This window comes from Lytechinus variegatus, chromosome 7 (genome assembly GCF_018143015.1).
Source record: "Lytechinus variegatus isolate NC3 chromosome 7, Lvar_3.0, whole genome shotgun sequence".
NCBI lineage: Eukaryota > Metazoa > Echinodermata > Echinoidea > Temnopleuroida > Toxopneustidae > Lytechinus > Lytechinus variegatus.
Window position 1 is genome coordinate 38,274,883 of NC_054746.1, and position 16,545 is coordinate 38,291,427.

The 16,545-nt window shown below is 32.5% G+C and overlaps 1 protein-coding gene across 1 annotated transcript in view; it reads right to left on the bottom strand.

The window, feature by feature from the left end:
- Positions 1-16,545, bottom strand: part of LOC121419217 (protein DEFECTIVE IN EXINE FORMATION 1-like) — a 40,557-nt gene that overhangs the window by 4,829 nt on the left and 19,183 nt on the right. Inside the window, exons 6-8 of the mRNA XM_041613576.1 lie at positions 2,320-2,428; positions 1,406-1,588; positions 559-755 (exon numbers count right to left, since the gene is read on the bottom strand). Of these exons, the coding sequence (XP_041469510.1) occupies positions 559-755; positions 1,406-1,588; positions 2,320-2,428 (489 nt within the window). The remainder of the gene's footprint in view (positions 1-558; positions 756-1,405; positions 1,589-2,319; positions 2,429-16,545) is intronic.

Here is a 16,545-nt window from a genome sequence, read left to right on the forward strand (position 1 = left end):
GGTTAGTAGAATAAAACATAAATTTAAATAACATTTGCAACAATGCTGCTTGCATTAAAGTAACATGGGTCTAAGAACAGATGGTTGGTTTACACTATATTATGTGTGATTTCTTACCATAATCAACAATATTAAAAGTCAAGAACACCTAACACAGTTAACTTGAATGGATAATGAAAAATCAACTCATTTTCAATTAAAGGAAATTTCATCTTATTGCATTTCATTCTTTCTGAAAGTGAAGTAACATCAAAAAGGAATAAAGTTTAACAAATATTACAAACTACAAAAGTTACAATTAAGAAAATATTTTAATTCAATTCAAAGCAACCTTTAAGTTTCCATGAACCCACAGATTATTAAAAGCAACCATTATATAAAAACAAAGTACAAATGTAGTTAAGGTAAAATTTACAGCAAAAATGTCCAAAGTAAAAAAAAAATTCCCACATTATTTCTGAAGCATGAAACTATCTCTCAAGAAATGCTTGGTGAATCTTTGTATTGCTAGCAAGAATCATTTCTACTGCACAGAAAGAAAGGTGTTTGCATTCCTACCCATCACTTGTAGGTATGATAACATCCATCACGCCATCACCATCAAGATCAACCAATCTGGATCCAGGCATGGAACCACCTGATATCTTGGAAGACCACACTTTGTTACCATGGCGACTGACACATGTGACATCACCAGAAGTCTGGAGGACAATCATCTCCAAGATGCCATCACTGTCCAGGTCATCAACAGTGATCTGTTTCAAAGTTTGTATAAATTCATGAAAATATGTCAGGACTCGTGGTATTACCTCATTACCGTTTTATGAACCCTTTTATGGAGGAAATGATTAAATTATTGGAATAATATTACAAGAATGGTAAGTGACATCACATGATGAAGTTGTTCTAGATTCCATTTTTGTTTATTTGAATCAATAAACCTGTGGCAATACTTGGATGATTGAGTGATAGAAGCAAGACTTTAATCAGTCATATATAAATTGTTTTCTTTGACAATTTTATGACTTGGGAGTAACATTTGATCAATAAAACTTGCAGGTCATTGAGTCAAACTGAAAAGATAATGGCCATCTCATGAGGTGTGATACTAGTTGCATTTAACATGTTATTAAACAAAAGGATGGATTATGCTTTGGGAATAACATTTCCTTTTCAAAAACTTATCAAAATAAAAAAAAATCCACTCCTTATCACGACTAATACATCATGTCTCTGCAAATCTCAACATCGCCTAATTTCTGCACATACAATACAAACTTTCAAAGCCTATATAAATAAACTATTAAACATATTCTATCTAGCTCTACGAGATCTAACTTTGTACAATACATTAAAACAATTTCTTATACTTTAAATTTCATTAAATGAATCATAAACAACTGACCTGTCCCATGATGGCTCCCCCCTCTAGCTGTAGAGGGAAACCTGATCTTGCCTGTCCCTTGATATCGACAACGTGCAGTAGACCTGATGTGGTTGCAATGATGACCTCTGTTGGTCCATGACGATTGTCCAGGTCAACGATGGTGGGAGGATATAACAGATAGGCTGGGAATGGATCTGATTGCTGGCAAGGATAGAAAGCAATCATATGGGTTCAGTATCCTTGGCTATGTACTTTCCACATAGAGTTCTCTCAATGTGATTTTTTTTTCATACCAATAGTGCAGTACTTACAGGTTCATCATTGGCCTGAACTTACACAGGAGGTTTATCTAAAACCATTGATCATGTAAGAAACTTTCCTGGATTTTCCAATGTACAACTACACACAATCCTGACTGTTCATATCTTTTCTTTTGACATCAACATGAATTATATCTTATTCTTATCTTAGTCCACTTTCACTTTGTTTGATAAACTGTTCTAAGAAATAAATTTTCATTCTAAATTCAAGCCTGCCTTTTATCAATCATTACACTCATTAAAAAACCTGAATATTTTTGTCTCAGTCTAGAACCAAATATTTTCTATTATCACCAAAATGTAAATGTGCTGATCTTTTCTAATTCATTTTCAACCATTAACCTTATCATGGGTAATTATTTCCATAATTTAGGTCTTTATGTGCAGTGATGTCTGGTGACCAGACACAATAGTAAAGTAGTCAACATCTTTAGACTTGCAAATAGGGGGGGGGGGGGACACCATCAATATTTTTTAATTATAATATTCACTTTAACAGTGAACATATGATAACCTTCACCATATGATAATGAATCTATTGTTTGATAATCAAAACAAGTGAAAAATACACTGATACAGATATGAAAGTAGAACTAAGTGATTCTCACTGACCTTTGATAAGTGTAATGGTATTTCTTTGATAAGATGACCACTGGTCATGTTGAGAATGACCAATCCACTGACCACTAGGTCCAAGATACTTTCACCTGATTCCACATCCCTGGATAAATAAAAAACAAACAAAAAACCCAGGGTTTTATTAAATTTCTTCATATGAAAAGAAAACACATGCATAAAGAATCAATACTAGTGATTTACAATTATTATTGTATGTTTCATTACAATGTAAATGTACAAGGGCTTAAAGGGGTACACTGGGCTGTAAGTAATAATTATACCTACAGAAATAGAGTAGGCCTACAATTCAACAAGAAAAGCGCTGAATATTTCATCAAAATCTGATAAGAAATAACAAAGTTATAGAATTCAAAAGTTTTAGCAATATTTTGTAAAAACAGTTATGTGCATTCATGCAATAGGTCGGCTGATGACATCATGTCCTGACTTTCCCTTTTCTTAATATTATTACATGAAATTAAAATTTTATCAAAAAATTCATACATGTGTTTGTAAAACACATCTCCCATAATGTAATAGAATATGTTGCAGGAATGAGTATCTTACACATTAAATCAGTAGTCAATCTAATTCATTTCATTCTTGGAGTATAAAATGAATAAATGTAATATCAATAGAAAATAATCATCAGCTTCTTCAATTAATATTCATGAAGATGTGCATAGAACACTTCACTGAAATAATGTAAAACTTTAAATGTTGTAACTTTTTCATTAATTTTCTGATTTTGATAAAATTGTCAGTATCTTGTTTATCACTTTTAGCTTTATCTCTTCAAATTATATTATTTTCAGTCTGGAACATCCCTTTGGATTAAAACACTATGTCTTGTTAATATTTGAATACAAGTCCCTCCCTGTAATTGTACATTATAAATTCTCAAACTACAAATCATGCATGGAATGAAGATACATAAATAAATCTGAACAATGTGAAATAAATAACAGCAAAAAAAATTGTAAGCAAAAATAAGAGGATATATACATGGTTTATCTTATAACCCTGCAAAGAGAATTACACCCTGTAAATTTAGACACTTATTTCATCTAACATACATGAACTTGACCAAGGTAAATGAGCTAAAGCTGGAGTAAAAATAAAATCCCTGTTGAGGTTTAAGTTTGATTAATAAAGGAAATATCACACCTAACTTCAGAATCTTATATCCTCTTCTTAGAATTTCCTTAAACATCAGAAAAAAGTTTTTTTTTCATATATTAACACCAAGGGTATAATCATTTTTCCCCCAATGACTTGCATGATTGCATCTATGCATTTCTTCTTGACCATACCAATGTCGCTTCAAACTCAAAACCTCATCCCAGTTTAGCTTCTCCTGGGTTACAAGTACCCTGACTGATATTTCACTGATCAATAACATGTTTTTCCAACTATTATCACTACCATACTGGCATCCAGGATATGAGTACATTACCAAAAGACCCCAATGGTTCCTGTTTACTCTTTAGATGGACAGTGTGATAAATTTTAGAAAATATCTAATAATACTAATAAGAACAAAAATAACTGCAATACTACAACCAAGGTAAAAGTTCAAACTTGAATTGAATCAAGATTTATAGTGAACTTTTTGATGTAGACAAGATTACGATTAACCTGGGGGGCGTTTCATCAATATTTTTGTCCGACAGGTTGTCAGATCTGACAACTTTCCTGGATTCTGATTGGTTGAGAAGCACTGTTACTATAGTAACTGTCGGGTAAAACAGGATTTGTCGGATAAAACGTCTGACAAGTCCTTTCATGAAACGCTCCACCAGAAGACACAAACCTGGAAAGAGTTTCATAAATTTTTTTGTCTGATATTAAGTTGTCAGGTCTGACAGCTTTCCTTGGTTTTGATTGGCTGAAAAGCACTGTTACTATAGTGACTGTTGGATAAAACAAGATTTGTCGGATAAAATGTCTGACTGTAAGTCCTTTCATGAAACGCTCCTCAGGAAAGCATACAGACATGTACGTCTACAGCAAAGACCATTGTAAGTTCTTAAGTCAGCATATAACACAGAAAAGTAAAATTTTTAATTCAGAAATTGACTTGCTTTATATGCAAAAAGGGCATTTTCCATTTAAATTTGTAATCTAAATTCTATAAATGCAATTTAACAATTTAAATGAGATAAGAACACCTTCATACACATTTTTTCTGTACATTCATTATCCATATTATCAATTAAAATCATGATTTTCTTAATACATTATTACACTAAAGCTTTTTGAAAATCAAAATGAATTAGCTGATGACTGAGCATCTGTGAGCAAACAAATTCAAAGATATAGAGGGGAGGTATTTGAGTGAACACTAAAAATGCATTTTTGTCTTCTTCCTTCAAATAGTGTTAATACTTAGTCAGCCCTCCTGTGTGCTTGGAAAATCTTGTATACAGCACTCTAAAGATAAATACTGAATCAAAGACGTCAATAATAAAACAATATACCAGTGCCAACCGATAAAAGTTTACACTGTACAGACGGAAATACGATCAATGTAAGCTTTCATTCAGAAGACATGCAGTAAAATTATTGAAATATTGAATTATAAATGAACTGTGCATGCAGGAAGTTAGCAGTTTCCTTTGCACTCTTCATACATCCTGGAAAAAAGGTTGGATACTAAGAAATCAGTCACTCATATCAGGTATTAGAACAATCATTTTTGCAAACATACATGTTTATTTTTCTTCCATTATCAGACTTTCACTTAAAATTTTAAGAGTACAAAAGATGGGATAGCATCAACTCTTTCTTAAATTCAGGAAAAACTATGGAGGGGTAAATTGGGTATGAATCTATATGAATCTATTACTCAGCCTTTTTATTAACTGAAATCTAAGCAGTTATTAGGACTTGGGTAGCATTCTTTGCAAGCATGCTCATTGTAGAAGTCACTTTCAAAATGGCTTTTCAGAGTATGTGTATCAGGGGTGGGGGCATAATTTAGAGGAAAATATATCATGTGGTTACAGGTGATTTGTTTGAACATGTACTATTTATGCTTTTGTTATTGATCATTTAAATATTTTGGACAATTAACAAGTCCAAGCTTGATCCCATCTCTGGGCTGTCATCAGGGTGATGAATCATGTGATTTACACACAAAATGCAGTCAGGTGATCTAATTACTGCTGTATCACTGCAGGTTCAAAGTTGAAAAGGATTGATTAAGATAATGTAGAATTTGGTTATTATTGTATTGTCTATATACTACAATAAAGTTTTCTCACACAAGGAAAAAAAAGAATGACAGGCTTATCAAATTTCACAGGTAATTTTGCTCACATCTACTTCCCTTAGAAAGTGCTACACACTTAACTTTTTAAGGACACAAAGGCATTGTACTATTTTATACAATGAAATTCATTGACATTGAAGCAAGTGATATTTTAAAGTCAATCTGATATTTCTGCAAAAGAAAAATAACACATTTTAATTTCAAAATATATTTCCTAAATCAAATTTTAACATTTTCTTATAAAATCAAAGATTCTGAATATCACAAGTAGGGGAAGGCGGGGTAAGTTGTGACAGTTTTTGCTTTTTGCATGTTAGAATTGATATGATTAATAATCTTTTTTTTTTTTTTTTTTTTTTTTTTTAACCCTTCCACAGGGTTCCTTTATTGAAATCATTATAATACATATTTTCAAACAATACATAATTGAATGATTAACACAGTATATGACACACAAGTTAAATATGTACATTACAATATTCCATGAAATTGTCATATTATTTATAAAAAACGAAAAATCAAAATGCAAATGATAGAAAAAAAATTCATACAAGATATATACCCACACACACAGACACACACACACACATATATATACATATATGTGCCTGCGTGCGTGCGTGTGTTTTAGAATGTTATCTGAGAGATTCAATGTAATAAAATGAAAGATGACCACCTTTTTATGAATTTCTTCTCTTTCAGATTTGTTTTATATATATACTTTTCCATACTATAATAAGATTTTATTTCAGACAAAATATGGTCGAAAACTGGAAGACAATGTTTGCATTTTGCTGCAAAAATTTGTTTTCTAACTATTATCAAAATACAATTAAGAGCTCCATTATTGTTTCCGTAAAAACCGAATAATTTATTCTGATTTAAAATTTTGATGTGCAAATTGTTACGAGAAAACCAGATTTCGAGTTGAGACCATATTTCGTTTGTGTGGGCACAAAAACAAAAAGTATGCATAATAGTTTCTTCATTATTATTACAAAAAGTGCATAAGTTATCTGTAACTAATTTAAATCGCAACAAAGCATCTTTCATATAAATAATTCTATTCATTATTTTGAACTGAAACCACCTCATGTTGACATCTGCAGTAGAATAAAAGGGTAACTGATAGTAAAACCTCCATATGGTGTTGTCAAAGTCAAACATCTGTTTCCATTTTATGAGACTTTTGCAATGCTTCAACTTATACTTCAAAAAAATATTGTAAATGTGAGCACAACCTTTTTTAAATTTTATTATCAAAAGCAGTGCTTCTGGAATGATAGGTTCCATAGATTTTGGTATTACATGTTTATTGAAACTGTATCTAATGGCGTTGCATAGGCCATAATATTGAAGAAAATTTACTTGTATATTGTATTTGCGTTGAAAATCAAAATATGAGAGAAATTTTCCATCTGTTCCTAAAATATCATTAACAAAACGCACCCCATTAACACACCAAGACCTGAAAAATATTACATTATCATTCATTTTAATTTTTGGATTATTCCAAAGGGCTTGACATGCAACGTCATCAACAAGAAGGCGGGTAAGATCTGAAAAGGCAAACAATACCTGTGCCCAAAATGGGTTATTTATTGACATGGCAAGTGATTTATAATGCTCAGCCCCCATGAATAATTGAAAAGATGTATGTGCTGTAGGCAAAAATGACTGAAACATATGAAAAGTAAAATTTTCAGAACAAGAAATAAACCTTCTTATCCATGAAATTTTTAATGACTTGGAATGGATAAAAATATCAGTCATCCTAACACCACCCTCACTATACGTTTGACACATTTGTTTTCTACTTATTTTATCAGGTTTGCCTTCCCATATAAATTCGTAAAAACATCGGTGAATATCATTCATAATTTCTATTTTTGGTTCTGGAAAAGATAAAAACAAGTAATTTAATTTCGGTATTAATATAGATTTAACAATGGTTACCCGCCCCAAGGGAGTCAAAGATCTTTTTCGCCATACCGCCATCTGACGTTTTATTTCTTTAAACTTTTCCTGATAATTGTAATCAACCATTTTTGATAGTTCAACAGAAAAGTCTATGCCTAGGTACATAAAATACCCTTCCGAAATCCAGTTGAGTTTGTACTCGTGTAAAATCTCTTTTTTAAAAGTTCTATTCTTCCCTATCCATATCACCTGGGTTTTAGTTATGTTAATTTTAAGGTTGGATATTTTTTCAAATTCATCAAGTGTATCAAGGGCACATTTTAAATCCTGTTCTGAACCATTGAGTGTCAAAAGGGTATCATCTGCATATTGTAACACTTTAAGTGTTTTCCCATTAATATGCATTCCCTCCAGTTTGTCTGAGTGTCGAATTAAAATACCAAGAACCTCACTAACTAACAAAAAAAGATAGGGAGATAAAGGATCCCCTTGACGACACCCTCTTCCTATATTAAATCTATTTGTACAATGCCCGTTAACTGACACACAAGAGGTTGCGTCTGTATAGAATAGTTTTATCCACCTTTTAATCGAAGGACCAAAGCGAAAAAAATCCAGAACATTGAAAAGAAAATTATGTGATACAGAATCGAAAGCTTTTTCAAAATCAACAACGAGAAGCATGCCAGCTATATCATGTAATTCACTGTAAAGTAATGTGTCATACAATAAACGGATGTTTTCTCCTATGAAGCGACCATTCAAAAACCCTGTTTGGTTTTGATGTATTAAAAAAGACAGAACACCTTTGAGTCTGTTTGCTATACAACTGGATGCTATTTTATAGACAACATTTAATAGGGAGATAGGTCGCCAATTTCGTAACAAGTGTCTGGGTTTATTTCCTTTCGGGATTAAAGTAATTATTCCCATTTTTTGTGAATTAGACATATGTCCTGAAAAATACGCATAATTCAATGATCTTACTAAAAAAAGTTTAATGTCTTCCCAAAAATAACGATAAAATTCTACTGTAAAACCATCCTGACCGGGCGATTTACTATTTTTCATGAGCTTTAAAACAGAAAAGACCTCATCAACATTTAAAGGACCCTCCAATAAGGACGACATTTGAGGGGACAACTTTGGAATGCCAGGAAAATTTAACAATAATTCCAAGTTGCTAGCGTTGGTTTCTTTTTCCGCATAAAGATTAGAGTAAAAGTTAAATATTTCATTGATTATGTCACTTTGCATTTCTAAATTATCACCATTTTCAGTGGATAACTGACGTATTTCTTTATTAATGTAATTTTGTTTTTCTAAATTTAAAAAGAATTTAGAAGGCTTTTCACCATACTCCATCCACTTAATCCGAGATCGAATCGCAACCCCTTCATTAGTTTTTAATCGGAATGTTTCTAGTTCTGATTTAGCTTTTTCAATTTGATCCAAAATAGATATCTTATCATCGTGAATCACTAGTTTTCTTTCCAGCTCTTCAATTTTCTTTTCTAAGTCTTTTTCTCTGTTTATATTTTGTTTTTTTACAAAGGAAGCATGTGATATTGCTTCTCCCCGTATTATCATCATTAAAGTTTCGAAAAATAACTGATCGTTTATAGTGAATTCACACTCACCTACTATTCGATTATTTGCATCAAAATTTACTTCGTCTTTCGCATAAAACACAATCGTATCTTTTATTACTGTTTTAGTATTAGAAACAAAGTCATCATTTTTCAATAGTGAATTGTTGAATTTCCAAAAACCAGGACCTCTTTTAATCTTATTCAAGTTGAGAGTCAGAAAAACTAAAGAATGATCTGTGCGATAACCGGAGAAAATGCCAACTTTCTGAACAAGTGAAAGGAGTTCAGAGGAAATCAAAAAGAAGTCTAATCTACTCTGTTTAAAGGGGGTGGATTGTCGCCATGTATAATATCTTTTATCTGGAAATCTAACTCTCCAAGGGTCGCATAAATCCAAATCAGTTTTCATGTAGTCTACTTGCTCTTTTGCTCGTGGGTTATTTATATGCAAGTAGTTATAGGTATCAAATGTAAAATCTTGAACTAAATTCCAGTCTCCACAAATTACCGTATGTGGATTATCGAAGTCTATTATGTTTTGTTGGATCTCTGAAAAAAATACTGGGTTGTCTAAATTAAGGCCATACAACGATACAAGAGTAATATTATGTTCATACAGTAACATATCTAAAACCACATAGTTGCCTAAGTTATCTACTTTTAATCTATTTATATCAACAGGGAGGGTTTTCTTAAAAAGAATAGCTACCCCTCTGGAGTTGGAAGTATTGAAAGAAAAGAAGCATTTACCTTCCCATTCCTTACGAATTTCATTCTCTATTTCAGGAACAAAATGTGTATCTTGAATACAACAAATATCATATTTCTTGGATTTCAAGTAAAATAAAACATCTTGCCTTTTGCGGTTATCTCTTAGACCGCGACAGTTCATGGAAATAAAAGTGACATTACCCTGCGTCATATGCATAGTAAGATAATGATAATGAAGAGGAAACACCTGTGGAAGATTTATTTTTTTGTACACAAACAACAACGATACAAACACAATACGACAAAAACATGACGAACACATATACACATGACAAAACACATAGACAGGTGGACGCCCTACGACGCATGGAGCCGGGTGACGCGAGCGGCGAGCAGCCAATCCACCTCCTTTTCCGGATCAGTTTATTAGATGAATCCGTAAAAAAAAAAAAAAAGAAAAGCCCCAAAATAAGATCACTACTACCTATGGGCTCGATCCTATAAGAGGGCCTAAGATTGGAAAGAATATAAAGGCCTATATTTCTTTTTCATTCTCGAAGATAGCAAAAAGGAATATAATCTAAGTTCATTTCGGACTATATAGGCCTATATAAAAAAAAAAGGTTATACATGAATTTTATAAATAAAGGCATGAGTTCCTTATTAATGCAGATTTTCCATTAATTAATTTTATTAAGTAATCCTACGTCTAGCTTTTTTCAAAGACCTGACACAATAAACACTAAATTTCCGTGTAACAAATGTATTATGAGCCAATCCGACTGAAGGGCTACAGTAGCTTATGACTGTTATTTTGAATGTGTCATTACTATAGCCTTAGTCTGAAAATTGTGCGAATGTAAATGTATTCATATCCTAAATGTTTTAGTCAGACTCACCATTGAAATAAATTTTACATTGTATTTGTTGTTTGAAATGAGTGGTAAGATATTGGATACAGTAACATTGTATCGTACGAGTGTTAAATTTAGTGTTTACCCCTCTTTCTCTGATGTAGGATTATATTCTCTCATATTTTGTAAATTTTGTAAATTTATGAGATTAATGTCAGTTTTAAAAGATACAAAAATGATAACTTTCGGCCTTTTTGGTGTTTTCTGCACACCACCTTCCTTATAGGAATAATAATGATTCGAATGCAAACAAAGTATGGAGGCTACACGTATTTATGAAATAACTCAAGTGTTCTTAAGACTATTTTGCCTACGGTACAAATGAGCTTTTAAGAAAGAAAAATAATGTTTGTATACACTTAATTTATCGTCTACCTCAAACATATCGTAAAGCTGACGTGTATAATCAGTTCCTGGTCAGCTAAGCAATTCCAATAAAAATGATTAAGGAACAAAATGACAATTAATTGAATGTATTAACATGTATTTTCCTTATTTCATTAATACCTTATTCACAGTAAGCTTTGTCAACTGAGATGGCAGGTATTAAGCTCATGGTTTACTGCATAAATGATATATATTACATTAGTCCTGTTTTTTTTAATTGGCTTGTTTTTTCCATAAAAAAGACGAAAATAAATGCTTGTTTTTAAAAATTGTCTTCAATCTTAGAAGACCATAAAACACATCCTTTATCCTCCACACATTAATTATATTTTCTATAATCACAGTCATTGTGGTCTATTTGGTTACATGGCCTCACTAACATGAATATTAATAAGTTTAAAAACCAACAAAACCATGATAGTATCATACATAGAGAAGATTCATAAAACAATCATAACGAAATTGAAGTATCAATGAATACTCTGAGTCAGGGTTACAGCAGGGGTATTTATTTCCTTTTCATGATTTAATCTGTTATAACGACAGTGAGACATATAACATTTTGGGTGAATTTGTATTATTTTTGTTATGTCATTTTATGACACAAGAGGCTTTGTCATCAGTTCAGTTTTATTGAAGGATTGATAATATATTTTTCAGTTCTAAAACAAAACATTTTGAGGCACGATTCCAAAGATTCTTTTCAGCAATTCGGTTCTCCAAAAGGGTGTAAGACCCTTCCTTTTCTACACATTCATTCATTAAGTCATAGACCCATCATCCAAAGATAATGGGTCCATGATTATATTCACAACTTTCCGTCAATATAAACTGATTATTCCATTACATGAAAAGGAAATACAACAGTCCTAATACACTACCTACATAGCCTCACTAACCTTGAAATTAATATGTTACAATACCAGAAAAACAATGAAGGTTTCATGAAGGTTCTCATTTAATATCACTTGTCGAAATAAGTACCTTGCCTCTTCTGAAATATTTTCCACCTATATTTAACTTTCTATCCCCACACTGAAAGTCATCGTGACCTTTGAAAAAAACGATGTCAAATGGCTCAACTTGCCCCATATATGGGGTAAGTTTGAGCCACCTTCTGGGGTAAGTTGAGCCACAAAAACTTATGTACAAAATGTATGAAGGGAGAACCAGCATGTCAATATTTTGTTTAAAGTCTTTTCATTTGCTAATTCTCTATAAATACTAACATCCTTTAAAAGGAAAAGAGCAGCCATGTAAATTTGCTCCTTTCAGCCAGCATTTCAATCGCTTTTTTTATGGTTTGTTTGTTTTTTAAGATACATTACCATAGGAATTACCATTGCTCAACTTGCCCCATGCTGTTTGGCTCAACTTACCCCAGTCCGAACTCAGTGCAATAATTTTGTATCCACATATTTATTATGCATCCATCATATAAAAGACTATGACAAGAATGAATATCTATACCTGGACTAATAATGTTGTTATCATGTCTTTATTATATTTAAAGACGTGTGTGTTTATAAAGCACTTATCTATTTCACACCCTTTTTTACTTTTTTGGATGAAATTCATATTTTTCCCTCTAAAAAACTACTTTTTGTTTCAAAGTTGAAAACAATATGGTGGGGTTAGGGGTTATGCTATGGGTCATCAATACATGACACCACCACAATGTCTGACTCATTCATTATTGGCCTGGGGCTGGTGGCTCAACTTGCCCCTATGCTCAACTTACCCCGCCTTCCCCTACTGTACTCACTCAGATGCAGTTGCTTTATTATTGCTTCATGTGTACTTGCTCTTAGATCAATGCTGTTGAAGTTAAAGCATTAGCTTCATGTTTAATATTTGAATTTCACTTTTAGTCTGGAGGCTTCTAAATACATGTACCGGGTATGTATTTGTCTGGTTTGAAAACTGGAAAGGAGACTAAACATGTCTATTTGCCCATTTATCACAACAATCTATTTAATTTCACCATTTTATAAAAAAGTCAAACTCACAACAGTCGCTGTGAGCAATACTTGTGAGAGAGTCTTTAAATCAAGGTAAATTCCTATCATCAATTTACGTCGTTACATGGTGTAAGAAAGCCAAACATGAAATAACAAACCATCATAGAAAAATAATAATAAGCTGAAAATTACAAACAGTTAGGCACAAGCATTCATTGAGCAGTAGAAAAGGTCAAAAGTAAAGACTGGCCTTTTTGCTGAATACAGAGCAAATACTATTTTTTCACTTGGTTATACCAGAATGATTAGGAATACAAAATTACAACAACTGGTGGTCATCTGTTTGATTTTATTCAATAGAAACATTTTCTGAGAATGTCAACAAACTTTCCCCCTTTAAAATGATATACCTAGGCTTAACCCATTAAATTCCCATTTTAGGCATAAAGTTCTTTGTCTGAATTCCCACAGTCAAGTTCTCTATAAACTGTGCCACATACATCACCAAGAGAAATGGTTTGGCTGTTAGTTGATTTCCTGAACACAAACTCCTGTTAATCAAAAACCTGTCAGTAGCATCATTAGAAACTAATCTAGTAACATTAGCTAGGAGCATGAATCATCTGAATGTCTGTTTGTCTGACACAATAGAGAGATAAACGTATTCAACGATTCCAGGGTATTGATAATACGCTGGCTTTTAACAATAAAAAATATGGAATTTTCCCATTTATTTTTTCTATTGCAACCATATGCAATCGAAAATTATACTGTTCGGTATAAAAAAATTGATGAAATAAAGCCAGAATGTCATTTTCACTATTGAGCATAGTAACTTTAACACCAATCTTCATACATAAATCAAACAATGTTTTTACAGAGAATCGTTAAACAGTATTGCCCGCGCAGGTATATTATTATTAACTATCAAGAATTCGGGAATAACTTGCCCGTAGAAACAGAAAAGATGCGGTTTATTGATAACCGCATTGCGCAAAATAGTTTCTTATATCTCTCACAACAACCTCCCAGGTGGTTATTGCTGTGTTAATCCTTTTTGAACGTGAGTTAATCGGCTTATTCGCGCTGTAGAAACAGGTTGGTGTTAGGGCGATACAGTTTTTCGATTCCCGATATGAAAACAATTTTACGATTCTCTGTAGAAACACGCCAAAAGAACTTATGTCCCAAATTCTATTGATCAGTTCTTATTAAGTCTATTGTGACTTTATAATCCTTATCTTAAATGTTTGAAGAAAGCATTCAACCTTCTCTTCAATGTCAGAAATAAATGCAATAATGTTCAATAAGCCAGTTTTGTAGTTCCATTTTGTGCATGATCATTAGAAGATCATTCGGACTAAAAGTGACAAGGTGGTTTATAACTAATGAGATAAGCACCAACTTTGATGTCTTGATTATTCATATATTCTTTTGAATTTTGTTTTTCACTAGATCCACAAAAAACATCAATGCATCAACTAGCAACTGGTATTTCACAATAGGCCAAGTAAATTGTTATAGCAACTTGTTGATGTATCCAAAGTAAAATGCAACAAATACTTTCATAGAGTGTTCATTGGTGTGCTATTCTAGTCACCTTGTCTATGACACAATTCAGGCATCCTGCTATGTAAGGCATGCTTACATATCTTGCTTTGAAATCTGCCTATCATAATATAAAAGCTGGAAGGTCATTTTACCAAAATTGCCCAGAAGGTATTACCGGACTGTCCTATTGAGCCTACATTGTAGGTTTATAACTTTCACATAAAGAAATATGTAACCATAATCATTATCAAGACTACAGGATAAATAAATAAGCCTACAAAATACCATAGCTTATCCTATCGTTCAATCACTTCTGACCCTAGAAGGTATTGAAAAAAAATCATATGCTTTCTTGTTCACTGCTTGCCTTAGTTGCAAAATGTGATTTAAAAAGTTGAAGGATAATATAAGTAGGAAATTTCAAATAAAAAATGATAAAATAAAAACAAAACAAACCCAAATGCATATATAAATCATTAGTGAAATAGAACCAAAATATAAATCAAGCAAATTCTGCTGACAAGAGGAATTCAATTCATTAGGTCAGTGATTTGTCTCTCATCCTCCTCTTCCGAACCATTTATCTTATATTTAGGAGACAAGATGATTGAGGAAATTGAGAGAAATTTAGAGAGGATTGAAGGCTAAAATGCCTTGAACAATGTGAGGAAATTAGGGGATATATAGGATGGTCATTGCCCTTGAGTCAGTAATGGATCTCAATGAGTGAGTGCTACCCTAGATGGGATATTTTTCATTATACCTTATGATTCATTCACCTAAAAGCAAGAGGTAAAATTTAACACTGTTGAAAAATTTAACACTCAATAAGAATCAGTTTATGAGTAAACATGGTGAGACAAACCACCTCCTAACTACTAACATTCAAGCTTTAAGTCTCAAAGCATTGTCCAAAGTTGAATAAACTCATGAAATCATAATCATGAAAATCTGGATAAAAGATATTTTTAAAAACCTTTAAAAAGTTGGTTGGTCCGCATATTTTTTCTGCTATCTTTTTCTTCAGCAACATTTTTTTAAAGACTCATATTGCATCAACTTTGCACACAAAAAATGTTGCTGAGCACTGTTGAAACATGTCTGAGCAAGCCATTAGGGTGATTCCTTCTCGACATACGTTCTCTATGCTTGAGAGGGCCCCTTCTACACTTGATAAGAACAGGTGTAAATGAAGAGATTACAGGTAGAGTTTGAGGGTGAAGGAAAGTACGTCAGACACTGTTGGTGTAAGGCAATAGCAATATCCTGACTTACACAGACTACAGGTGTACAAGATAGAGTTCCTAATGAAAACATTAGCAGGGTATTGTCTGAATAAATATGGCTCCAGAACAAAGGGTTTAAGAATCGGTCATTCCAACAAGTTCTTTCAAGTTCAGAGTCAAACTCAGAAATGATAGGATGAAGTGAGAACTATACACACACAAAGAAAATAAACAAAGGAAACATGATCAGGAGTCTGTTGCAGAAAGAGTTTCGCTTTAGTGGATAAGTATCCAGATTTTGAACCACAAGGATCAGGGTTCTAATCCCATTGCAGCACTCGTATCCTTTGGCAAGGCATTTATCTACATTTGCCTCTCTCCAATCAGATGTAGTAAATGATAACCCCGTAGGAAGAAATTCCTTGAATGCTCAAGCGCCTGTAAGAGTAGCCATACTACAGCCAAGGTAACATTATGCAGCGCTTAGAAACATTTTATTAAGCGCTATATACATGTAGATGTTGCATATTATCATTTTATCATTAATAAACAAATCTCAAAACATCAAGCCTAAGTCCCGAATACCCTTTTGGAAATAAAGTTGTGAATGATTCTCAGGAAGGCAATTGATTGTAACTATTTCTGCAACAGGCTCCAGGACTCCTGCTCCTAGAAACTGAAACA